At 39.3% G+C, this 24,545-nt stretch overlaps 3 protein-coding genes and 1 long non-coding RNA gene across 9 annotated transcripts in view; 2 read left to right on the top strand and 2 right to left on the bottom strand.

Annotated features, from left to right (window-relative positions):
* The first annotated feature begins 1,571 nt into the window (after nucleotides 1–1,571).
* Nucleotides 1,572–5,349, top strand: LOC121504283. The gene is made up of 2 exons (XR_005991449.1): nucleotides 1,572–1,679; nucleotides 4,612–5,349. It is a non-coding gene; the product is annotated as an uncharacterized LOC121504283 (long non-coding RNA).
* A 486-nt stretch (nucleotides 5,350–5,835) lies between these two features.
* On the bottom strand, nucleotides 5,836–15,763 carry aadat (aminoadipate aminotransferase). 4 transcript variants are annotated; one of them, XM_041778993.1, is made up of 14 exons: nucleotides 15,666–15,732; nucleotides 15,122–15,196; nucleotides 12,767–12,935; nucleotides 12,244–12,376; nucleotides 12,048–12,122; nucleotides 11,759–11,968; nucleotides 11,418–11,483; nucleotides 11,205–11,287; nucleotides 10,880–10,976; nucleotides 10,126–10,187; nucleotides 9,934–9,998; nucleotides 8,016–8,122; nucleotides 6,045–6,146; nucleotides 5,836–5,967 (listed from the first exon to the last, which is right to left on the bottom strand). In XM_041778993.1, the coding sequence occupies exons 2-14, from the start codon at nucleotides 15,186–15,188 to the stop codon at nucleotides 5,926–5,928; spliced, it is 1,278 nt and encodes a 425-aa protein (XP_041634927.1). In that variant the 5' UTR covers nucleotides 15,189–15,196; nucleotides 15,666–15,732; the 3' UTR covers nucleotides 5,836–5,925. The 4 variants fall into 4 exon arrangements, with proteins under 4 accessions (XP_041634927.1, XP_041634928.1, XP_041634929.1 ...); XM_041778994.1 differs by having other exon boundaries at nucleotides 15,630–15,685; XM_041778995.1 differs by lacking the exon at nucleotides 15,666–15,732 and adding an exon at nucleotides 15,381–15,508.
* A 60-nt stretch (nucleotides 15,764–15,823) lies between these two features.
* On the top strand, nucleotides 15,824–20,814 carry ino80b (INO80 complex subunit B). The gene is made up of 6 exons (XM_041778997.1): nucleotides 15,824–16,174; nucleotides 16,389–16,529; nucleotides 17,911–18,091; nucleotides 18,178–18,335; nucleotides 18,771–18,943; nucleotides 20,069–20,814. The coding sequence occupies exons 2-6, from the start codon at nucleotides 16,490–16,492 to the stop codon at nucleotides 20,531–20,533; spliced, it is 1,017 nt and encodes a 338-aa protein (XP_041634931.1). The 5' UTR covers nucleotides 15,824–16,174; nucleotides 16,389–16,489; the 3' UTR covers nucleotides 20,534–20,814.
* Nucleotides 20,815–20,954: 140 nt separating this feature from the next.
* intu (inturned planar cell polarity protein) overlaps nucleotides 20,955–24,545 on the bottom strand; it is a 31,412-nt gene continuing 27,821 nt past the window's right edge. For all 3 annotated transcript variants that reach the window (XM_041778991.1, XM_041778989.1, XM_041778990.1), the window contains exon 17: nucleotides 20,955–22,622. In XM_041778991.1, the coding sequence (XP_041634925.1) occupies nucleotides 22,511–22,622 (112 nt within the window). In that variant the 3' untranslated portion in view covers nucleotides 20,955–22,510. The remainder of the gene's footprint in view (nucleotides 22,623–24,545) is intronic.

The raw sequence follows: 24,545 nt of genomic DNA, 5'->3' as shown, positions 1-24,545 counted from the left end.
CATGATGCGTCCACAAAATTTCATGATCTTTGAACTCGTGCAGGGGCTTTTTTTTAATGTAGGGGGGGCGCCACTGAGACAACAAGCTATGCACACCAACAAAATCCATAACATCTATCACACATCCCCTCACTTGGCATTTTTCCCCCAAGTTAGCTGTAAGAGTATGTAAAACATCTGAAAAAACAACTTCCTGTTTCATGGCGAGCAAAGAAATCACCATGCCCACGCCTTTTCATTTAGACTTTTGGTCTTCAAATATGTGTATGGTCAACATCTTGGGATATGCCTTGGCATGATTCATCCATAAATGTAGAAAGTGTAATGAACAATTCAGGAGCAGTGACTTCCTGTTGCCAGAGTGTGGTGCTTTGCAAATTCTGAATATTTCAAATATGTTCAGGACTAGACTTTTATCAGGCACACAGTTAGTCTCACATACAAAGATGTATGCATGAGTTATGACTTTAAAGATGTAGGATCAGACAAAATGGAGAATTTTTTGGTTTTCACCCTGCTGAGGTCATGCCCTGTGACAAAAATGCCCAGATTTTTGCAGAGTGTTGAAACAACCTTTTTATGCCTTCTTGACATGATTTTCATGTTAGTATCAGTGGCTGCAAGGTAGGTAGCTTGCAGCATAAAACATGATATTTCCTGTCACCACTAGGAGGTGCTATGGTGCGTGATTAGCCCGCAGCAAATTCTAGAGAAATTCTGCTTGTGCTCAACTGTATTGTACTTTTAGTTTCAGCAATAGGCTGTGCTACCATGTTGATTCTGTAAACAAACATTTTGACAAGAAGATATCTTGATTAATAATGTCCTGATAGATTATTGCAGCAAATGGCAGCACCAATAGCATTTCAGGGGTGGAGCCAGTGGTAGCCAGGGCCCCCTGAAATCTGATTGGCTCCCCCAAATCCTGTAAATTACTGTCTATTTGCTTTGTCAGCCATTAACAAGCCACTAAGGTGTATTCAGTCACTAAGCATATATGAACTTACACTGGGTTGGTCTTACTTACTTAAATGTCCTGAAGGCGAGGAATATGGAAGTGGCCCCACTATTCTTATTTATTTCTATATGTGGAAAAAGTCTGGACATCCCTGCTCTACATACATGGGAAGTTTCAGTCAAATTCGTCAGTGCACAGCTGAGTTACAGGCTATTTCCTGTTTCTTGAAAAAAAATCAGATTTGGGGGCTCGCCATGGCCACGCCCTTTGAGTCTTTAACACAAGCCAAATAAAATATCATTCAGGTGTCTTTTAGTATGTATTAAATTTCAGCTTGACTGGTTGAAGGACCATTGGAAATGGGCAAAAATACCCTAATTTTGACTAATTCACTCAAAATGGCATATTTCCTGTTGGAGCTAGGGTACTGTTCAAGAAGCTTTTTTGTAGATCATGTCAGGCTTACTGTAGGTGGAGGGGAGTAAGAATGTAAGCCAGAATACTTTAAAAGTATAGACTTAAAAGATGTCAAATACTCTGTACTGGAATAATAACTTTCTGTTAATTTGTCCTTCATTAAAGAGCCTTGTTTCTGTTTCTTTACATTTTTACAGCCTGGTGTTGGTTCTCCCAGAGGGAGGATGTAGCTGGCTCTGTGTTGTAACCCTGTTTTGCAATCACTACAAACATCAGTTGGCTTCTAAACCATCTACACATAAAGGTAAAGTGCTTGAGCATTTAATTTAGTGGTGCTGTTATTAGCATGTCTGCTTTAGAACATGGTGTCGGGTGACAGGTAAATGGACTGTGCTGGGAAACCCATTTCCTCCTTATAGTCAAACCTCTTCCCTTTTATTACCATTTGAAAGTCAATACGTTTGACTTTGAAAGGTAGCTCTACTTTAAACAAAGTCAGGGTCATTCGGGTAGCTCATTTTCTGTTTGTTTGTGAGGCAAAGCTGATAAATGACTGACCTTGAGACAGAGGATAAGGTTTGAGACAGACTCTATGCACAACAGCTACAGCAAACCATCAAAAACTGAGTCAATGCTAAGTATGGCTGTGTTTTCTGTTTGAGTGTAAAGCTAGAATTTATTTATACTTCTGTCAAGGGAAATTTGGTACTGTAACTATCATGCGGTGGTGGACAAAGTACACGTCTGCTTAGAGTCAGAGTGCAGATACTCCTGGTCAAATATTACTCCAATACAAGATACAGTAGCTTAGTCAAATTTCTACAAGTACTGGGGTACTTGGTTACATATTTATTCAAATATTCAAACTATCATTTTTACGTTGTAGGTGTGCATTCATGTTCATCTAGAAAACATTTAATTTTCCAAAATAATTGGAATGGTGAAAGGATGCAACCTAACATACTTTATAACCATTGCCAATGTCAGCATTGCTTCACACAGAGATAACCCTTATTTAGAAAACACATTTTTGGTGCTGCTTAAGCTCCCTCCCTTTTGACTACTCTCCAGCAGCATTAAACCCCTAAACAGTCACAGTTTATCATCTTTCAGTTAAGACTGGTGAAAAGAAATTTCCCCTGCTGACCTTAGAGCAAAAGTAGCCAGTAAGGAAAAAATCAGTAAAAATCTTGTAAAGTCAAAATGTGGTATTTGTCTCGCAAATGTCTTGGAGTAAAATTTATAACTTTCTCTTGAAAGTAATACTTAAGTTAAGCACAAGATTGAGCAAAAGATATAAAATAGATTTAAAAAATGTACTTAGGTATATTGCTCAAGTAAATTAACTTTGTCACTGTCCATCACTGCTCTTATGTCTAAAGCTGTAGAACCAGATATATTGGAAGGTATACAGTTGCAGGACAGTAAAGGTGCAGTGGTAGGTCGAGAAGAAGAGCTTGTGGTAGGGGGTTTGACCTTGTGCATCCAAAATATATTCTGTTTATCCTTGAGTCATAGTGGACGTTTTTTCAATTTTTGAATAAAATCCAGGCATAAAATCAAGCATTCTTGGATATAATTTTTGAAAGCAAGGGATGACAATAAGGCCCAGATCATCTTGACCTTTGACCTCTGAAATAGAATCAGATCACCACTAAGTCAGAGTGGGCATTTGTGCAAAGTTTGATAAAAACCTGCTTATGTTCTTGAGATATACGTTGTATAACATAAGACGCAAATACCTTGACCTGTGGCCTAAAGATGATCAGTTTGTGCTTGTGTCAGAGTGGACATTTTTGCAAAGTTTCAAGAGAAACTCTAAAAGCATTCTTTAAATATATTATATTCACAAGCAAGGAACATACATGAGGCCCAGTGACTTTGAGCTTTGACCTATAGCCAACAAAATCAGATCAGTTCATCCCTAGTCAGAGTGAAAATTTTTGCAGTTTGAAGAGAATTCTCAAAGCCTTTTATAGAGACTGTTTACATGCAAGGAAAGAACTTGAAGCTCAATGACGCTGACCTCTGACCCATGACTTTTAAAACTGTATTAAGTCATCATTGAGTCAAAGAGCACATTTTTGCTAAATTTGAAGAGAACCCTTTAAAGTGTGGTGACATATCATGGCATGAACATGAGGCCCAATGAACTTGTGTCAGAGTGGACATTTTTGCAAAACTTGATGAAAAATACCTCAATTTTTTTTTTGACATATCACATTTACTAGAGGGTATGAATATGAGGCCCAATTGACTTGATCTTTTTGCTATGACTTCTAAAACCTAATCAGTTTGTTTTTGAAGAGGACATATTATGCAAAATACACTTTTTTAGGCTTTTCTAACAAAAATATATGCCCTTGGCCTGTCTTCAATCCCCCCAAAAATCAGAAAAATCTATTCCACCCCACACTGCCTTTTAGAAAATGTGGGCTGTTCTAAGATTTTCCCCTCATGATGTCATGTACACTGTTAGCACCGCCCCCAGGTTCGGCCCTGCCTGCTTGGAGGAAAGTTCCGCCCTCCTCTCCTGATCCCCCTCTCGAGGATCAGGAGAGCCACATTCATTGAGCCACATCAATTTCCTGGGAGGAGCATGGTCAGGGGTGGAGTCAGACATTTCATTAACATTTAAAGCCACAGACACAGAAACAGCTTGTTTGAGCAGGGCTGAAACAGAGGGGTTTTTAGACATGCAAAAATATTGGAGTGTTTTTTTAGCAAAAACTTTACAGGCATTTTTTGGGGCCTCTGCGACCAATAGGATCTTGACTTAAAGGGGTTAAATATGTGACCTTTAAGTCAAAGTGGATATTTATGCAAAGTTTTAGAAAAAAACACCTAATTTTTGCTCAATTTTAAGAGAATTTCTCAAAGTGCTGTTGAAATATCACATTAATAAGCAAAGGGTGTACATGAGGCCCAATGAACTTGACCTCTGGCTTTTGGCTTTTAAAACCTTATCAAGTTATCCTTGAGTCAGAGTGGACATTTTTGCAAAGTTTGGAGAAAAATTACCTTATACGTTCTTTAGATATCACAATCAAAGGGAAGGGATGAGCATGAAGCCCAAGGCTCTTTTGAAGCTCTACATTAGAGTAAATTTGTCTGCTTTTGACTTGTAAGGACATTGTGTTATAACTGAGAGATTTTCATACCTTTTCCTCACTGTAAAGAAATGTAGCAGAAACCTGATTTTTAAGCCACTCTTTGGACCTCTTTGTCCTTCACAGCTGATTGTTCCAGCTTCGCACACACACTTCAGGAGATTGCCCTCCTCTCACAGAGCGCTACATTATTAACCCAGCAGGGAGAAAGTCTGTACAAAGGAGAAGAAAACAGTTGTACTAACAGACGGACTTTAATGTTGACAGCAGGTGCTGTCATGTGAAAAATGAAAATGAAGCCAAACCAGTGCTGACTTGTTCACCCAATTGTTAGAGAAGGTCCTCTTAAAATGAGTTACTTGGAAATAAAGAGAGAGAAACCTAGCACTCTTTTGAATCAGACTTTTGTGTTTTAAGTTCATGTTGATGATAAATACTTTGATATGATGCTCTTTATAACTAGTACACAAAAAAACCTTATTTAACCGACATAACGCAGAAAAAATGATGGCTTGTCGCCTGTTTTAACCTAAAGACAAACCCAAATCTTCCACACTTATGATGGTTTGCATGTGATGTAACTTTATTTGCATAAAAGGAAGATAACCCGCCACAAACATTACAGTCCTGCATCAAATGTTTTAAGAAATGGACCTAATTGTTTCTAAATGTTGTAATATTTCCCTCCTTTTGTTTAGTTCAGATTTGTAAGAGAAGGGTTGCATTTTTAATGGAGGCATCAAACTTGACAGTAACAAAATGCAAGTAAGAGGCAATAAATAAATCTCAGAGTCAGAGTTTCTGGTAACAAATCCACCTGGTGCACACGTTTCCCTGAGGAGGAGAAACACATGCAACACAACACGTTTCAACTTGTGTCTGTCATCCATGCCAAGGAAAACCCCTGCGTCTGGCTCAGTCACGCCTTCCTCTTAATAAAAGCACTTTTGAACATTTTTTAGCACTTCTTGAGAAAAAAGAACTCAAGGACAGAAGATTTATCAATCCAGGAAAGCACAGAAAGGGTTCATGACTAGCTGGAGGACTCTAAAATACATTGATACTTAGTGAAGTTGCAACTCTCTAAAACATCTTTACTGAGCCTGGATTCTATTAAATCAGAATTTGTGTCCTCGAGAGCAGCCATAAAAACAAACGCTATGACAAACATCTAGCTAAAATAGAAAAAAAAAAAAAAAAATCAAGTGGTTCAACTTTCCATCCACAACAGTTAAGACAAAACAGAACTGACTTCAATGATTAGCAGCCCCCTTAAACAAGAATGAAGACAAACAAGTATATTAAAACAGAGCTATGGTATGATATGGTCACAAAATTACACACTTTTAATAAAATAGATTAAAATTTTATTTTACATTTCAACATAATGGCTCCAACTACTTCAAAAATTCAGCATCTTTTAGAGAGATGAGTTTTTGATCATAAAGCATCTTTGATGAGAGCTGAGAGTCTTCTGAAAGCCTGTGGACAAATGTTTGACAGTTTAGTCTTCATTTAGGCGTATGCATCTATGTTTCTATGAGTGTGGGCATGCCTACCTCATCTATCTGCTCTGGTGTGGAGAGAGAAAAGGCCGCTCTGACATAAGGACAGGGGTCACTACTGTTGATCATGAAGACTCCTCCAGGAACCAGCAACACCTTAAACAAAACAAATATAGAAGGCTTGTTTCACTTGGGATATCAGTCATTTTTAGGGTTTTCCCTTGGTTGACACAAATTTATGAAAAATTAAAGACTAAATATCACATTGACTTGAGTATTCAGACCCTTTGTAAGAACACTGGAAATTTAGCTCAGGTGCCTCCAGTTTCTCTTGATCTTTGCTGAGATGTTCCTACACTGTGATTGAGCCCACCTGTGGTAAATTCAATTGATTGGACATGATTTGGAAAGGCACACACCTCTCTATAGAAGGCCTAACAGCTGACGATGCATATTAGAGCAAAAACCAAGCCATGAGGTCAAAAGATCTGCCTGCAAAACTCAAAAACAGGATTTTTGAAAGGCCCAGATCTGGAGAAGGCTACAAAATTTGTCAACTGCACTGAAGGCTCCCAAGGGAACAGTAGAAGAAGTCTGGTACATCCAGGACTCTTCCAAGAGCTGGTCTCCCAGCCAAACTGAACAATCAGGGGAGAAAAGCCTTAGTAAGAGAGAACCAAGAACCTGATGGTCACTCTCACTTGAGCTCCAGAGATCCTGCATGGAGATGGGATAAAGTTCCAGAAGGACAACTATCACTGCAGCCCTCAGCTGATCTGGGGTTCTGGTAGAGTGGCAAGACGGAAGCTTCTCAGTGCTAAACACATGAAAGCCGGCTAAGAGTTTGCAAAGATTCCATGTTAAAGCCAAGCAAAGTTTCAAGGCCTTGGACTTGGAGGTGCTGACCCTCGTTCCATCTGCATGTTGGAGGTTGAAGAAGCCAACAGAACCACATCATCTGCAAATAGCAGAGATGAAATTCTGGGGTCACCCAACCAAAAACTCTCCTTCCCATGAAAATCCCAAACAGAACCAGAGTTGAGGGGGCAGCCCTGGCAGAGGCCAACATGCACCAGGAACATGTCCAGATTTGTGCCTATGCGAACACAGCTCTCACTTTGGTTGTACAGTGACCTGATGGCTCACTGCAGCAGCCTCGGGACCCCATTTTCCCGCAGTACCCCCTGACCCCCTGTGGGACATAGTCATAAGTCTTCTCCAGGTCTACATAACACATGTAGACTAGATGGGCAATAGTGTTAAACATTAGAGGATAAACATTAGAAGAGGTATTGAATCTTCTTTTGGGCCTTTAGGGGTATTAGTATTTTTCCCCACTTTTGACAGCGTAGGGTAAATGTAGTTTGTGTGCTTGATTTAGCTAACCAACTGCTGGTGGTAGACTGCTGTATATCCAGAAGATATAATAAATATAAATAGCATTGTTGTTGTCATCCAAAGCTTGTCAAAAAAAGTAAATCTAAGGGCAATTGTTGCACCCATAATCAATATGAAGATAAAGCACTAACAGGGGGATTCTAATGAATTTTTAAATCTGAGCTGATTAATTATCAGGGAGTCTTTCATGTCTGCTGTGTGATGTTTGAATATTGTGGACTCAGGAGAGACACTGACGCTGCAGACCTTGGAAAAGCCTGGTTCTACCCACTCTTGTTCATACACGTCTAATCAGCTATTCGCTAGCAGGGATTAACAAACACTGTGTGTGTGTGAGTGTGTGGGAGGGTAAATGCTCGGTAGCTAAACCCACTCAGTGCACATAATAGGCCCTTTACACACACATCCTACACTCTATTCAGGCAGAAAACCCGCCTCACCCCAGTGCAAAATGTCCACCGACAAACAGAGACCCCGAGAGCACAAACTACCAAAATGCATTTTGGGTAGCCTGCTGTTAGAATATTGTAGCACAGTGGGTTTTTGTGTTGACCTTCGGCAGACAGAAATGACTGGGTTTTCTATAGAAGTAATTCACAGGAAGGGATAAAACTGTGGTGTGCTGACCTCTTTCTCCAAGGCTTTCTCCATAATGAGCTGCTGGGTGTCGGCTATGCCTCTGAGTTTCATCCACAGGAACATGCCTGCAGACGGGGAGTGCCAGTCTGCCAGATCTAAAACACACAATTCAGAGGAGAATGAAAGAAAGAGCCTGCCTGTGTACTCTCATGACTGAAACAGCAGGATTTCCCTTCTGTGCTCCATTTAAAGGTTTCAAAATGACTAAACCTACATCACACCTACTCATTTAAATCAGTTTAGACCTTCAAAATGCAGCTGAAGTCACACAAATAAAGGTTTATAAACATGCAGTTCCTTTAATGTGCAGTTTCCAAAACTGCCACTAGGTGGTGGCTGCCAGAAAATATTACATTCACCAACTTCTGAATATTTTTATTTCTTCTACCTTCACCTTTTTATATCTGTATGGAAAAAAAAACAGAAAAACAGCCAACACTGTCACACATACTCTAATAATAAATTAAAAAAAAAAAACAAAGCAACAATATCTACATAATGAGGCCCTCTTTTTTTATTGCAACCCCTCATTCTGAAATGTGTTTGACTAATTCTTAATGGCTAGAAAGAACAAACATTTACAGAATATCAACTTCTACAAGTGTCTGTGTAATCTAAAGCAGGGGTGGGCAACTGGTGGCCGGTGGGCCACATACACACCTTCCACCTCACTCAACCTCACAAAATGTGCCGTGAAAACATGAAAAAAGAAACATTTCTCTCATAGTCTTTCACTACTGCTATATGGCCAGTCCTTTATTTATTTATTCATTTTTTTGATTAGAACAAAATGAAAATGTCCATTTCTTTTGATTTATTAAATGTTATTCTGTTTATGTTTGATTTATATTTAACTTTAAATTGTTTTAATACTTTTAATAATTTATTTCTTAGTTTATTTGTTTAGAAACATAGAAATAAATGTATTAACTTCTTTATTCTATCTTCAATTATTATTTCATTTCTCAATAATTCTATTTTTGTTTAAAATTTACTCATTTTATTTTTCTTTTTTAATTTATTTTGTATTCATTTTATTTTTTATTTTTTTGTTTTTAATGATTTTCCTTTTCTTTTTAGTAGTTTAAATAGATTAAAATAAATAAATATACACATAAAATATCAATTAACTGCATTCAAAAAGCAGCTTAAAATTAATCTAATTGTGTGTTTCTCATTAAATCAAATATTTCTATTTGCACTTGAGTTCAAAAACATAAATGTTGGTATAATAAATGATCAAAAAAGCAATATTCTTCCTTTCATTGAATTATTTGTAAACACTGGGTTACAATATCAATATCCAATAATGTGTAACAGTTTGGCCCTTTGGCATTGGCGGTAAAGTTAAAAGTTGCCCATCCCCTCCCATCTAAAGTAACCTTTGGACAGATGAATCTTCAGAAAGATAGCCTTTATTCCCAAATATATCTGTACATATTTTCCCCAAAATCTTTGGTATCATCAAAATGTTTTTGGCGAATGTGATATGAGCCTTTGTGATCTTTTGCTCAGCAGTGGCTCTGTCTTAGAACTCTCCCATGGATGCCATTTTTGCCCAGTCTCTTACTTGCTGTCTAATCATGAACTTTAACTGAGTAAAACAAGGCCTGCAGGCCTTTAGATGTTGTTCTGGGTTATTTCGTGACCTCATGGATGAGTCGTTGATACACTTTTGAAGTAATTTTGGTTGGCCAGCCACTCCTGAAAAGGTTCACTACTGTTACAAATTTTCTCCATTTGTGGATAATGGCTCTCACAGTGGTTCACTGGAGTCTTAAAGCTTTAGTAATGCCTCCAGACTGATGGATATCAATGACTTTGTTTCTCGTGTGTTTTTGGATTTCTTTAGATAATTCTGAAACCATGCTTCGATTAGCATAAACTTTTTTTTTGTATTACAAACCTTTGAGCCACTTGTCTGCAGAGCTGATCATGGCATCACGCTGTGTTCTGTAAAACTCAATCACCCTTTAGGACAGAAAAAGTTTGAGTGTTAGTGCTACTTTATTGTCATTGTAGGCATTTTTGAGTGGATCAAATTATCTTCTTAACCAGTCAAACCAGTCTAGCAGATGAAAACAAGGAAGTCAGGTACCTGTCTATGTGTTGGAGGAAACCCTCCTGCCCCCAGCTGTGCAGCAGCTGAGACACCATGAGCTGAAATCAGGCAGGACACAGGTTATATAATGTATTATTTAAAAAAGGTTCCAAATGATTTGACTGTGAAAGAGTCTGTTCAAACTAGCACAATAGTCCTGCTTTATCATGACACACCTATTTCTCCTGCTGAGATGCTGGCGTGTTTGTTATTCCTGTATGCACAGGAGTTGTAAATTCATGCATGCATTTTAATCGTGTTTGCAACACTTTAGTGCAGATTAGATGAAAAGGCAGAGGTGGGGATTAAATCAGAGGAAGAAAATAGCAGATCCTAATTAAGCTCCTCCTTTTCTTCGTATTAAAAACTCCTCTGCATCTGCTGCACAGACAAATAAACAACATCAAGTGATGAAAATCTGTTCAAAATGTTTACAAAAGTGTGATGACTCCTTAAAAATATGCTTCACTGTTGGCAGTTTATGTATGAAGAGACTGAAGGCTGAACCACCCTTCATATTGCGCATTTTTCTGGGATTTAGCAACCAAAGCTGATTTAAGCTGCCATAAAATCATCCAGATTCCCTATGATGGAAAACAGTCTCCTCCAGTCTGTTCCTCTCTGGATTAAAAGCAGATGAATCAATGACAAAGTTACTCTCTGAAGCCGAGGGCTGTTTCCAAATAAACCTGCAGTGCAAACAGTCGAGTGAGCGGGGTGTGGTCATGTTAAAATTCCAAAGCTCATTCACCTGTGTGAAGGTGCTTGTGTGCATGGTGGAGGCCTGGATGTGCAGAACCACCCTGTCAACCAGAGGTTTGGGTCCGGTCACAAAACCGATCCTCAGCCTGGAAGAAAAGCCCACAGGAGAAAAGTTAAATATAAACAAGGTTTTGCATTAATACATAAAAAATCCTCCACACTTACACATGTGTAATATTTACTCCTCAAGTTTAATCATTTATCTATCTAGCTAAAAAATAAAACACACAAACACATGAAAATGTACTTTTATAACCCTGTATGTGGATGTGAATAATAGCTTTACAAGTGGGTAAAAGCACGGACATGCTTACCCTGAAGACAATATCTTAGAAAACGAATCTGTCCTGATGATTCTTCCGTCAACATCTATGGAGAGAAAGGTGGGAGCCCATGGCTGAAGAATAAAGAAATTATTTTGTAATGTAACTTTAATTCATGGCTGTCAGACCCTAAAAAGTAACAAAACAGAGAGCCGTGCTTACATTTTAATCCTTAAAAATTATGATGCAGTAGCTGTTTGTTACCTTTTCAAACTGCAAGAAGTAGTAAGGATCATCCTCGATAATGAGCATGTCATACTTCCGGGCCAGCTGGTACAAAAAAGGTTAAAAGAGTGAGTCTGCAGGGAAATTAGCTTCAATACAAGCCTTATTTAGATGTGCACAATCAGATATTCTTTAAAATATACTTCAGAGCTTTATATTTTCTATACCGTAGCAGATGAGATTCACCCATGAATCTGATTCTACTTAAGGTTTCTACCTGATGCCAAGTGTTTTCTTATTGGTGGATTAATCTCTATAAATACACCTAATGCTTTAGATAATGAAAAAAGATTGATAGCTATATATAGAGCATGATCTACCTCATACACTTCCTGCTTCCTCTGAACCGTCATGGAGGCTCCTGTAGGGTTTCCCCCATTGGGTATGGTGTAGAGGATCTTAGGAGCATCACTGCCAGGCTTGTGGACCTCTGAGGGATCCCACCGAGACAAAACCTCCTTCAGGGCTGCAGGTATCATGCCGTGCTGATCGCTGGTAACGTTGATTAAGTTGCAGCCAAGTGGCTGGAGCTACAAAGGGCAAGGAAAAACTTAAAGGGCAGGAAAGCTTGAGTAAATGTGTGTTTTTAAAAACAGAAGGTGTTCTCACTGCTGCAAGTGTTCCTGAATATGTGGGTGCATCCAGAAGAACGTTGTCCCCAGGCTTGACCAGCATCTCAAACACCTAAAAAGCACACATAGTCAATAGGAATCAGTGCAATGAGAAGATGTACACTTAATTGCATTTGTTTTCTCTACTGCCACATGTTTTAACTTTTAACCATAAAGCTGCTCAGCAGCAGTACCTTACAGAGCCCCTCCTGGCTCCCTGTGGTCACACACATGTCCATCTGGCCGTTTTCAGGCGTGTAGCTGGCGGTTGGTGGATTGTGGAGGTTCTTCTGCAGGTTCTTCATCCACGTCAGCAGCTCCGGGATTCTAAATAGAAAAAACATGACACCTTAAATAGTACCTTTTGCACACATAGAAAAGGCTATCACATCCACAAACAAACACTCTATCAGTGTCTTTTATGACTCATTACTACACAAATATTACTGGGAGCTGCAGGTGGATACCTGAATGCTCTGAAGTGGTCATAAAAAGATAAAGTTTGCAGAAGAACGATAACCTTTGAGTGCAACACGTTCTGACATAATAAAGTTTTATCTCTTAATTTAAAAGAAAAGGTCTCAAAAAGTACATGCTTTCTTTCTATGACAGTTAAATTCAGCCAGCAGGACAGGTCTGTATTTAATTCTTTCCCATTATCAGTGTCACTGGCGCTAAGAAAATGAGCACTCTTGGGATTCCCGTCCTGATGTTTACCCGTTAGAAGCCGAGTACTGAAGAGCCCTCTTCATCACCGTCTCATCAAATGTAACAGACTCTCCATTCGTCACCTTAATGGTTGCTGACTGGAAGGGGAAGGTGTTGGGGTTGGGTGCTCCCCCGGCCAGAGAGATCAGGGACGGAGGTGAGCGCTGCTGCAGCTCAGCTACACACAACAGATACACAACAGTTAGAAGTAAACAACCTCAAACATATTAAAATGACAACATTAGAATAGACATGTTGTTCATGTGGTAAAATCTAGTCAGAAAACTGAATAAATGTTTTACTCTACATTTGATAGTGCTTTGGTAGCAAACCAGTGACCATATCTTTATATAGAGAACGGTTAGAAGAAGTGGCATAAATCACAGAACAGGAAAGCTGTTAAAAGAGTGATTTCAAATCTTAAAAACTATTCTTTCCACTATTCTAAAGTCAGGAAATGATTCTTTTATGAAGCTTTCAACATCTTGGTACAATCTAATCTTTAAGGCCTGTCTTTGTGCCAAAAAGTGTTTCTAAAACCTTCATTTTAAAGGTTTTGTCCAAGTAACAAGTACCCGTATAATCTTAAACTGACAGGAATTAACACCAAGAAATTGTATTGCAGGGGCTTTTGTAATTTACTGAAAAGTTTGTCTGTAAAATGTCAAAAATCTTAGATAAAATTAATCTCTAGTCCAAACTACTGGAGATGCCTGCTTGTCTCAGTTCTAAATGAGTTTTATAGCATAAGGAAGTACCTATAGAAGTATTCACCCATTTGGATGATTTGCCCTTTTGTTGATTTTATAAATCAGTCATGGTCATTATAATTTTTTTTTGACAAAGACAAATGACCAAAAAACATTCTTTATTGTCAAAGTGATAACAGATTTCTACAAATTAATCTCAATTAAATAAATACAAAAAGTAAAATAAGTGACTGCATAGATATTCACCCCCTTCAAGTAGGTATTTAGTAGATGCACCTTTGGCTGCAATCACAGCACTGACTCTGTGTAGACAGGTCTCAATCAGGCTTGCACATCTGCACACTGAAATTTCACTTCATTCTTCTTTGCAAAACTGCTCAAACTCCTTCAGCCCTTTTCAAGTCCTGTCACAAATTCTCTATTGGATTGAGGTCTGAGCTTTGACTTGGCCACTCCAGAACACTCACCTCATTGTCTTTAAATCATTTCTGTGTAGCTTTCACTGTATTCTTCAGGTCATTGTCTTGCTGGAAAATAAATCTTCTCCCAATCCATAGTTCTCTTACAGACTGAATAAGATTGTCCTCCAGGATTTTCCTATATTTTGCCACATTTATTTTACCCTCTACCTTTGCAAGCCTACCAAGGCTGGCTTCCAAGAAGCCTCCCCACAGCATGATGCTGCCATCACCATGCTTCACAGTAGGGATGGTGTGTTTGTGGTGATGTGCAGTGTTTGGTGTCCTTCAAACATATTATCTTGTCTGATGGCCAAAAAGCACCATTTTGGTCATATTAGACCAAATAACTTTATTCGACTTTACCATGGTTTGATCTGAGTATTCTTCAACAGTGGCCTTTTCTTTGCCACCCTCCCATAAAGCTTTGACTGGTTATGAACCTGGGCAACTGTTGTTGTATGCACTATGCAGCGTCCCTCCCATCTTAGCTGCTGAAGCTTGTAACTCCTTCAGAGTAGTCATAGGTGTCTTGGAGGCCTCTCTCACTAGTCTCCTTCTTGCACGGTCACTCAGTTTGTGAGGATGGCCTGATCTAGGCAGATTTATACATATGCGATATTCCTACTATTTCTTGATGATGGATTTCAATGAACTCCTGGGGATGTTCAGTGGAATTTTTTTTGTATCCTTTGACTTGTACTTTTCAATTACATTTTCTCTGAGTTTCTTGGAGTGTTCTTTTGTCTTCATGGTGTAATGGTAGCCAGGAATACTGATGAACCAGTCACTGGACGTTCCAGACACGGGTGTCTTTACACTACAATCACTTGAGACACATTAACTGAACTCAGGGGATCCCCATTTCACTAGTTGTGAGACTACTAGCACCAGCTGGCTGAACCTCTGCTGAATTAGGTTAGTCACTTTAGAGGGGATGAATATTTATGCAGTCACTTATTTTACATGACATATGTTAATTTAACTGACATTACTTTGTAGAAATTTGGTTTCACTTTGATATTAAGAGGTTTTCTTTTTTGTAAAAAAAAAAAGAAAAAAAAAAGCCAAATTATAGTGACCCTGATAGATTTATAAAATCAATAAAAGTGTAAAACATCCAATGAGGTGAATACTTTTTATAGGCACCACATGCTTTGCTGATTTTGAGCAGATATAGACTCAGAAATACTCACTGAGCATCCTGATGGGTGAGGGCTTTCTGGCTGCGCTGACAGCTGTCAGAAACCGAGCGTAATTCATGATGATTCCTTCAATATTAAAAATTACAAGTGTTATAAACTCACAAACTAATGGATAGTGGAAGTGTTTGGGAGTATTTTCAGCTAACACCTGTTGCTAAATCTCTGTAAACTGAACATGAGAGCTTCTGCTTCTATCTTCTAGTTTTCCATAAAAGTGTCACAAAAGAAAAGACATAAAACATTAACTCACGTCGAAAAAAGAACACACTCTTTATTACTCCCACTTCAAGTACTACAGTGTAATCAAATGAGAGCTTGCATGCTGCTAATGTTAAATCAAACGTGCTCTTGCGGTAAAGTTAGGTGCTATAAATTAACATTAAACTGTGTTAGAGTGAGGTAATAGTATCATTAGCAGGGATACAAACTGTTAATGATGCTTTATTTAACATTTCAACATGTCATGCTGAATTAATGTAGTAAATTTAACAGTATTTACGGTATTAACTCTGCGACGTTCGACTGTGTAACTGACCTTGCGTATCTCCGCTCCACCGACCCGGGGGCTTCTGGTTAATGTATTTCTTGTTATGACGCAATTAACGGCCGTCATTGTCACGTGAACTACATTACCCGAGCTTTATTAAAAACCGGTGAGTCTGCTTTACGGAACGACTCCCTGCGTTGTTTTTCATAGCAATAAACAGTTTCACATGACACTTTAGTCTTAGAAAACAAAACTGCAACAAAATAATAAACATTTTTGGCTGACAATAACGGTTTTCAATCGTTTCACCCACTGGTGGTCAGCCAACCGGGTCTTACGGACCGGAAATGACGCAAAGAGCTACACTGTTGTTAGCATAACTTGCTAACGGCATGTAATCAACACTACGTTAAATTCGTCCGTTGAGGTTGAAAATTGGCACATGTTTTAAGAATATTGTAAATCTAGCCATTGCATTCGCTAAAGTTGTTTATTCCGTTATGGCGGCTGTAGCTGTGAACGCAGGACAAATATGAAGGATGCTCCGGTTAAATGAGGTACAGTTCAAGCTAACTGTTTTGGTCCTATTAGTGATATTTTTACTCAAGGAGCTCATTAAATCCAATGCAAATGCTGTGTGTCTTTGCATGATGAAATAAAAAAATGTGAGTCTTTCGTGCAGTTAAATCTGCGTACAGCTGCCGACTTCACTCACGTCAAATAAAGCTAAATTAATAAATCTGTACATGAATGTATTTTTTTCTCTTGCAGAGATACCACAATCTTCTTTCGGACTTTTGACATTTCTTCGGCTATGTAGAGCTGAACTCTGCCTGTCCTGTCCTTGTATTTACGTCTTTCTCGTCGCTTCAATGGGGAAAAAGAAGGACATGATTCACTCCAGGTTCCTTGGTCAGTATGCGGGATTAATACTAAATTATTATTGACATAAATGTTAAAATGTGCGCCCGGTTGTGTCATAATAAAAATGGCATTTTAGCTTGTACTGTGTCCGCTTGATCAACAACTTTTAGTCCATGGATAAGGCGTTTAACATCCTGAGACCTGATCTTTTGATGGGAATGCATTTTTAGTTTCTCCCACTGATTTAGGATACACAGGATCTGATGACCTGAGAATTAGTTTGACCAAGGTGACGTCCACAAATCTATTAAAGGTCCCGTTTCTGTATAAAATACAATTCTGGGACGGGGTTGGATGGGGTCAGTTGTTGGGGGTCTTCTTTCAGTTAAAAAAAATGTGTCAGACATTGAGAGAGGTATGGTGGAGTTATGTTGATGATGGTCCTCAAGGACTTGTTCAGGCCTAGCATCACAATCACCACTAAACGTTCAGCATTTCTTGGACATTTTTCTCTACAAAAAACACTAAAATTCTCAAAAATTTCAAAGAAATCACTTAGTGTGAATTCTCAAGCATATTTTTTCAAGTTTCCCATAAAGCAACCCTTAATTTCTTTAAATACTCCCTAAAAACTTTTAGTGAAATGTTATTATGAAAGCTAAACATTTCAATGCCAAAATACCTCAAGTTCCCATGTAAATTCCTGAAAAAATTTCCAGCAAATGCTCCTAAATGTTCCAAAGTTAACATAAATTCCCCAAAATTCCATAAAAATGACAGAAGTTCCCCAAAACATCCGAACAAATTCCCTGACAGTTCTTAAAAATTTCAAAGGGCACTAAAAAATTAAACAAATAATTCCAATGAAATTGCCTAAAAATTATTAGACAAATCCCCCCCAAAATTTGACCAAATTCCCCCAAGTATTACAAATTTATTCCTAGTATTACATGAAAATGCATAAAAATTCCACAGCAAAATTTCCCCAAAACATCCAATGAAACTCCCTCCAAAATACACATATGCCCCTTACAATTACATGAAAATACTTGAAAATTTCTCCCAAACATTCCAAACAAATTCTCCTAATTTTCTATGAAAATTACTAAAAAGTTAATTGCAAATTCTCCCAACATTTAAAGCAATGTACTTAAACTCTCAATGGACATTCCTTCTATTATCCTCTTACATGTGTGGACTTATGAGGTCAATGGAAACAGAAAACAAACAGAAAAAAAGAGTAAAACAAATGGGACAAAAAGAGAATAATCTAAGATTTATAGCTACAAAAGCAATAATAAAAGATTAATAGTAATAATATAACTCATAGACTTGTGTAGCTGTAGGAAATGGCAATTTAGATCAGAAAACTCATTAAATCCAGCAGGTTGTAGATGTCGATTGTATTTATTTGGCTTTCCTCTTGAAGGTGAAGGCGGCCCCAGCCTGCACAGCATCCACAAACGAAAACACAAGAAACACAAAAAGCACAAGAAGAAGCACCACAGCTTCACTGAGGTGCCTGAGCCTGAGCCTGTGGTCGTGCCTCGTCCTCCTCCACAGCTCAGACTCAAGATCAAACTGGGCGGGCAGACGCTCGGGACCAAGAGGTGAGACGGGATTAAACATGTCTGGGCTTTCTTTCAATAACAGCCAATGTCTGAGCGACTTTTTCACTTCCCGTTTTCTTTTAAAGTGTTCCCACCTTCACCGTGCATCCTGGTGTGGCCTGTCCTCCGTCTCCTCTAATGATTATTCACAGTGATGTAAGCAACGATGATGACGACGACGACGATGAGGAGGATGATGACGATGAGCCCTCTGTGCCTCTGGAGCAGTACAGAGCCTGGCTGGGTGAGTGAAAGTGGAGGCTGCATACTGACTTAAAATACTGAAGAATCTTGCAACCACATGCAGTGCTAAATTTCAAATTTAAGGAATGCATAGTTTTCCTTTTAGTCCTAAAAGAACATTTACATGCTGACATATTTATTTGGTACTCTCACTTGGAGTCAAATAGCTAAAAGAACAGTAAAATCCATTCATATGTCTGTGATGCCCTTGTGGTGATGTTTCATGGATGGAACAAGACCCGTTTTGGACAAATAATCAGTCACGATACACAACACCTGAAATGAGAGAAATTACAGCCTTAATCAATGAGGATTTGGCCATTTTTTACTCTTTTTAATCCAAATTAAAACCTGAATACATGTCTTATTCTGACCATATTAAGTAAAGGAACTTGTTCAGCCTTAAAATCACATTTATTTGGTCTATTTTCTTTAGACGAGGACAGCAACCTGGCAACGTCCCCCTTGCCTGACATGGACTCGGACTCGATGCTAGGTGGACCAGTGGATGAGGAGGAGAGGTGGCTGGATGCCCTGGAGAAAGGCGAGCTTGATGACAACGGAGAGCTGAAGAAGGAGGTGGATGAGTCTCTGCTCACGGCCCGACAGGTGAGGAAAAATTATGAATTAAAAACTCTTAAAGAGCAACTAAACCCTACAGTTAGAGCTGAGTTCATCTACCCAGGCATTCAAAAAAAGGGGGAGAGGACACACCTGCTCCCTCCTTCCTACTGTCCCTTATCAGCCACATCATTCAGTCTGTGCCACTTTAATAATTAGATTTGATTATTTAACATAATGTCATAACCATTCATGGCAGACTTACCAAGAGCTACTTGAGTGTAAAACTATGATATATGGTCATGTAGAACAGTGGTTCCCAAAGTGGGGGTCAAGACTCCTGGAGGGGTCGTGAGACACAAGGCAGGGGCCACGGGATGCTTTCCAAAAACAAAAACGAAATTTAAGATGGTTTTAAGTTGTATATTTGATCCATTATTAGAAAAATTGTGCAGTATCATACGCTTTAACCACCACTAGGGATGGTGGAGGTCCCTGATCCCTGGTGCTGGTATTTCTGGGTCACTGGCTGAACAGTTTGGGATCCCCTGATGTAGAAGACACAGTTTCATATGTTAAAACTGCATTTAAAAAACACATGGCCTTTTTGCGATCTCAGTCAACAGCACTACATTTTCCATGATCCTATAGGGTCACAGCAGCATCTCTGATTGGCTGATCCCACCTTGTGGCACAAAGTTTCTGCATTTTCTCTGTTACTGCAGGTTCTTGTGATTTCAGCAGCTTTTGTCAACAAAAGATGTAATGAATGGTGAATTAAAGTTATATAGTCAAGTCACACATTCCTAGAGAAGAACAGCAGTGTCTCTGGTGGAGCTGGGAATTTTGGATGTGGCTGCTAACAGGTGGAGTTAACTGTTGTGGAAAAAGTGGGGAATGGTGACTTATGGCACCACATACATTACAGAGCACAAGATGAGCCAGTAGAACAGTAAAAAAAAAATTAGATGTAGAGGGCCGTTGCTATGCAAAATTTAAATGTTAAAAAATGTAGAATTTGAATACTTTGTATTTAAATGTTAAGATCAACAGTACTAATAAATCCTCATATTTATGTTTTCATCCAAAAAAGTGATCTAAGTTACTCTTTAATGAGCTGTAGAATATGCAGATCCCTGAATTTTTTTTGCCGTTTTGTCTGGTTTTTTTTAGAAAGCTCTGCTCCACAAGCAGCAGAGTCAGCCCCTCCTGGAGCTCCCTATGGGCTACAAGGAGAAGGAGATGACAGCAGAGATGATGCAGAAGCGAGAGGAGCGAGCCAGAAAGCGCCGCCTGCAGGCCGCCAAGAAAGCTGAGGAGAACAAGAACCAGACGATCGAGAGACTCACGAAAACCAGCAAGGCCAAGATCAAGAGCATGAGAGAGAGGAAGTCCAAACAGAGTCAGGTCCCCATGGTTCGGTACAGTGACTCGGTTCAAGGAATGGCCATCTCTTTCCCCACTGGAGTCGCCGCTCCGACACCAGCACCCCCCTATCCTCCTCCTACAGCCCCGGTGAACTGTGGAGTCAGCGGCTGCACCAACATGAAGAAGTACTCGTGCTCAAAGACCGGGGTCCCGCTGTGCAGCCTGGAGTGCTACAAAAGGAACCTGCTGTTGGTTCAGAGCACAGCCTAAACTTAGAACAGTTCCTGCGACCTCAGTGGAGGAGGATTTAGTTTTATTTGTACAGTGGGAAATAAAGATGGAGCACACGCTCCGTTATATCAGTAAAATGTAAATTATACAGACAGAGTGGCTGCACAGCGGTCTAAGGTCCAGTTTGAGTTTACCAGAACCTTTGTGTAAACGTGAATTTACTTTTTTCCTTCTTTCATTTGCTTTGTCTACAATCATGCTTTCTCCTGTAGTGATTCAATTATCTTCTCTGAATATTAAAGCTCCTGTGAGAATTTTCAGTTTGAGCGGATTTTAGTGACGTTACCTTTTTATCTCTTAAATAATGTCAACGTGGACATGCTAAAAACATGTTTTTTCATGAAGATTTCATCATATCCCACTGTCTCTTAACTTATTAAAGCTCTGGATTAGCATTACCTGGGGACCTCAGGTAATTTGTAAGAATTGCCTAGGATGTCTTGTTTTAATCCCATGTGAATCAAGCATGACTGTAATTTGTAAGGTAAATGTTCCAGAGCAAGACTGAGAAGTCCATGGGTAATCTCATGCAAATCCGCATCTTGGAAATTTATTTTTTGGCAGTCTGTGCATTACTTTATGGTCAACAAATAAATAATGGAGGCTTTGCAGGCCATTGTGAACAAAGTTCTGGCACAAACTGTAGTTTCTTTCATCCACTTTCTTTTAACGTATAATTACAACTAACTTTGATTTGCTTTTTTTAAGGTTCAATATCAAACATGCACTTACCTCGGCTCTCTTAATACACTTCACAACTCCCACTCTGCCTCTCTTTACTATTCTTTAGCTTTCCATGTCATTCAAACTAAAACTTGAAATGTTCAGTGTTCAGATGTATCAGAATGATCCAAAATTAATAGAATACAACATAACATTCATGGCATCCGCTGCAGTTTTTTTTTGCCACTAAATATTCATTTTTGCCACTTTTTTCCTTTTTTGCTACTTTATGCCCCTTTAACCTAGTTTTTGCCACTTAAACACATTTTTTGCTATTTTAGCCCTTTTGTTACTTCTTTTCACTACCTTTTTTGTAGTTCTTTGCCACTTTTTATCACTATAAATACTTTTGTGCCCTGTCATTGCAACTTTTTTGCTCCTTTAAACCTTTTCTGCCCAATTTAACCAATTTTTGCCTATTTTGACCTCTTTATTCAATTCTTTTCCATTAGAGTGAAGTCAGTGTACCCACCTAAAATGTTAACATTTCCAAAGAAAGGTAATTCTGTTTTCAGAAAAGGGTTTTAAATTTTGAAAAAATGTTAGATACCACGGCATAAATAGGTTTTTGTTGCTTTGATAGTACTCCATTTGTCACACACACACACAAAATAATAATACTGTAGATATTTTGAGAAAGTGACTAAGGTTTCTCTAATTGTTCTTATTTAACAGCAATGTTAAAATGATGTTTAAAACTCACTGAGCATAAGCTGATGAATAAAAGAGAACGTATTTCTTCTGTAATCTCACTGTTTATTTGTAACAAATGACCCCATATTCATACAAAACTGTACAGATTCAAATAATTTAGAAAATTAAATGCCTTTCAAACACTGAATACAAACTGAAAATATCTTTACATCATCTTTTACTCAGTAAGGAGATGTTGGAGAGGCAGCAGCATAATTTTATTGGTCCAACTGTGGGAACTTTAAGGCAACCTGAATGTCTGGTCAGCTGGAGGTTTACCCAAAATGTCTGAGGTATTCACTGTCTTTGAACATGCACAAAAATGACTCACTCATCCCCTCTATTACCGCTGCAAACCCTCAGTTACGCTCTGCTGTTATCTGCAGAAATGCACAGGCACATGAAAGGATTCAGACTCCTGGAGCTCTGATAAGACATCCTGCAGAAACTGCGACAACTTCTGTGAAGCTGAATACACACTTCATACTGTTTTCCTGAGAATACCACCCACGTTTGGCTGTGTGTTGAGGCGATGGTGTGTCACAAGGCCAAACCAAAGGAGAGCCTAAAGGCCATCTCTACGGGAACCTCGGCCACCGAGTCATGAAAGCACACATAGAACTCCTGAGGGACAGGCTCAAGCAGCATCCGTCTGAAAGACAAAACAAGTGAGATGTGAGAATTAAGCTTGGCTATTTGAGCTGTTATGTTCACCCTTAAATCAGTGGTTCTCAAATGGTGTGCCAAGCACTGGTATACCTTAAGGCATTCCTCAGTGTACCCTGGGAACCTTACGCTATTACTACAACAACACAAAGACTACTATAGATGCTTTAAAATGTTAAAGGGGCTATTTAGCATGGATATGAATATGGTGTCACTTGAGATTTTGGTACAATTTTAGGTGTCCCTTGGGCAAAAAAGTAAAAAAAAAACACTGCCTTGGACTGTAAATCTCAGTAGAGAATTTCCAGCTTACACCTGTTCAGTTCACCTGTTACAGTTTGCTTCTCGTTCTCTTCAAATAAGGTTGTAGATTGAATTTATTCAGTCAAATGAGTCAGAATTGGGCCTCAAAGACAGGAAACACAAGAAACAGAGAGATAAGTCATTGATTTTACAAATTCTGTCATCCTAGCAGGGTCAGAAATCATCAATCCAACCCTCCACTTATCTGCAGCTAAGCTGTGGTGGCAACAGGCTAAGCAAATTGACCCAGATACCCCTGCCCCCAACTGATATTTCCCAACTACTCATGGGGAATCTCCAGGTGTTCCCAGGCCTTAGGGCATAGGTACAGGTTATTTACACTGAGCTGCACAGTGCTCGTTCATTTGCGTTCCATTTTAAAAAGTTGGAAATTGTCCCAAATAACTGACCTGTACTGTCCTACCTTTTGGCACCCTTCCTTAGGGGTGCAAAGCTTACCTATCCATCCCAAAAGGGTGGGGCTACACACTAAAGCGTTATGTACTGATGTCACTGAGCACAACTGCTTAGTCTGGGGAAGTAGCATAAAAACAGCGAGCTGTCCCATGAGGAGTGGTTGAGAACAGATTAATATTGGCTTAAAAACACATAATCCCTCCAGCTAGTTCTGGATCTAACCTGGGGTCTCTTCTCAGCTGGGATTGCCCAGAAGACCTCAAAACAGAGGGCATCCTTTTCAGGTGCATGAACCACCTAGACTGTCTCCTTTCAATGTGAAGGGGCAGTGACTCCACTCTGATGTTTGAACTCCTCTCCCTATCTACAAGGCTGAGCCAACCATCCTTGGAGGGAAACAGCAGCTTGCAACTGCCCTCTCATTCTTTCAGTCGTCACCAAAAGCTCATGACCACAGGTGAGGGCTGGAACATGAGTAAACTGGTAAATCAAAAGCTTCGCCTTCCATCTCACCATGACGGTTGGCACAACTTTTGCAGTTCTGCTGATGCTGCACCAATCTCACGCTTCATTTTATCCTTCATTATGAAAAAAGACCCAGAGATACATAAAATCCTTTACTTGGGGGAGAGATTTATGCCCCACCAGGGCAGAGCAATCCACTTTTTTCCAGCTGAGAAGCATGGCTTTAGACTTGGAGGGGCCAACTCTCATCTTGACAGCTTCACACTAAGCTGCAAACTCGTGTCTGCTGGAGGTTCCTGACTGAGGAGATCAACAAAAATCACAATCTAGTCTAGGGCTCATACACTACATTTCTACAAGGGCCAAATTTTCCTTGGCAGATACTCTGTGTGTGTGTGTGTGTGTGTGTGTGTGGGGGGGGGGATTTTGAGGGGATACTTGAGATATTTTTGCTTATATTTCAGAGGCAATCATGTTGTCCATCACTGGGTTTGACACGAATATGCTGGTTCTCAGGCAGGAAAAAATGCACTCTTAAAGACGCTGAAGTGGAAAGTTGTCACAAAAAAGGCAGCTTTTATCAAGAATGGACTTGTGAGATAGAACTAGAGATTGCAAAGAGAATGGAGAATATGAGGGAAGGGAGCCACAGGCTGGATTTGAACCCAAGCTCCAACAGGACAACAGTCCCTTTACAAATGGACTTAACCATATAAAGCTCATA

The sequence above is a fragment of the Cheilinus undulatus genome, linkage group 22, assembly GCF_018320785.1.
Source record: "Cheilinus undulatus linkage group 22, ASM1832078v1, whole genome shotgun sequence".
NCBI classification, from domain to species: Eukaryota; Metazoa; Chordata; class Actinopteri; order Labriformes; family Labridae; genus Cheilinus; species Cheilinus undulatus.
This window is presented reverse-complemented; position numbering and strand designations above follow the sequence as displayed.

What these genes read in the sequence shown, in the direction of transcription:
- ino80b (XM_041778997.1), top strand. Translation starts at nt 16,490, where the DNA reads ATGGGGAAAAAGAAGGACATGATTCACTCCAGGTTCCTTG. An exon ending in GCAGTACAGAGCCTGGCTGG is followed by an intron (nt 18,336 to 18,770) that starts GTGAGTGAAAGT and finishes TATTTTCTTTAG; the next exon opens with ACGAGGACAGCAACCTGGCA. An exon ending in CTCTGCTCACGGCCCGACAG is followed by an intron (nt 18,944 to 20,068) that starts GTGAGGAAAAAT and finishes GGTTTTTTTTAG; the next exon opens with AAAGCTCTGCTCCACAAGCA.
- aadat (XM_041778993.1), bottom strand. Translation starts at nt 15,188, where the DNA reads ATGAATTACGCTCGGTTTCTGACAGCTGTCAGCGCAGCCAGAAAGCCC. An exon ending in GGAAGCAGGAAGTGTATGAG is followed by an intron (nt 11,484 to 11,758) that starts GTAGATCATGCT and finishes TTTTTGTACCAG; the next exon opens with CTGGCCCGGAAGTATGACAT. An exon ending in ACTTCTTGCAGTTTGAAAAG is followed by an intron (nt 11,288 to 11,417) that starts GTAACAAACAGC and finishes TTTATTCTTCAG; the next exon opens with CCATGGGCTCCCACCTTTCT.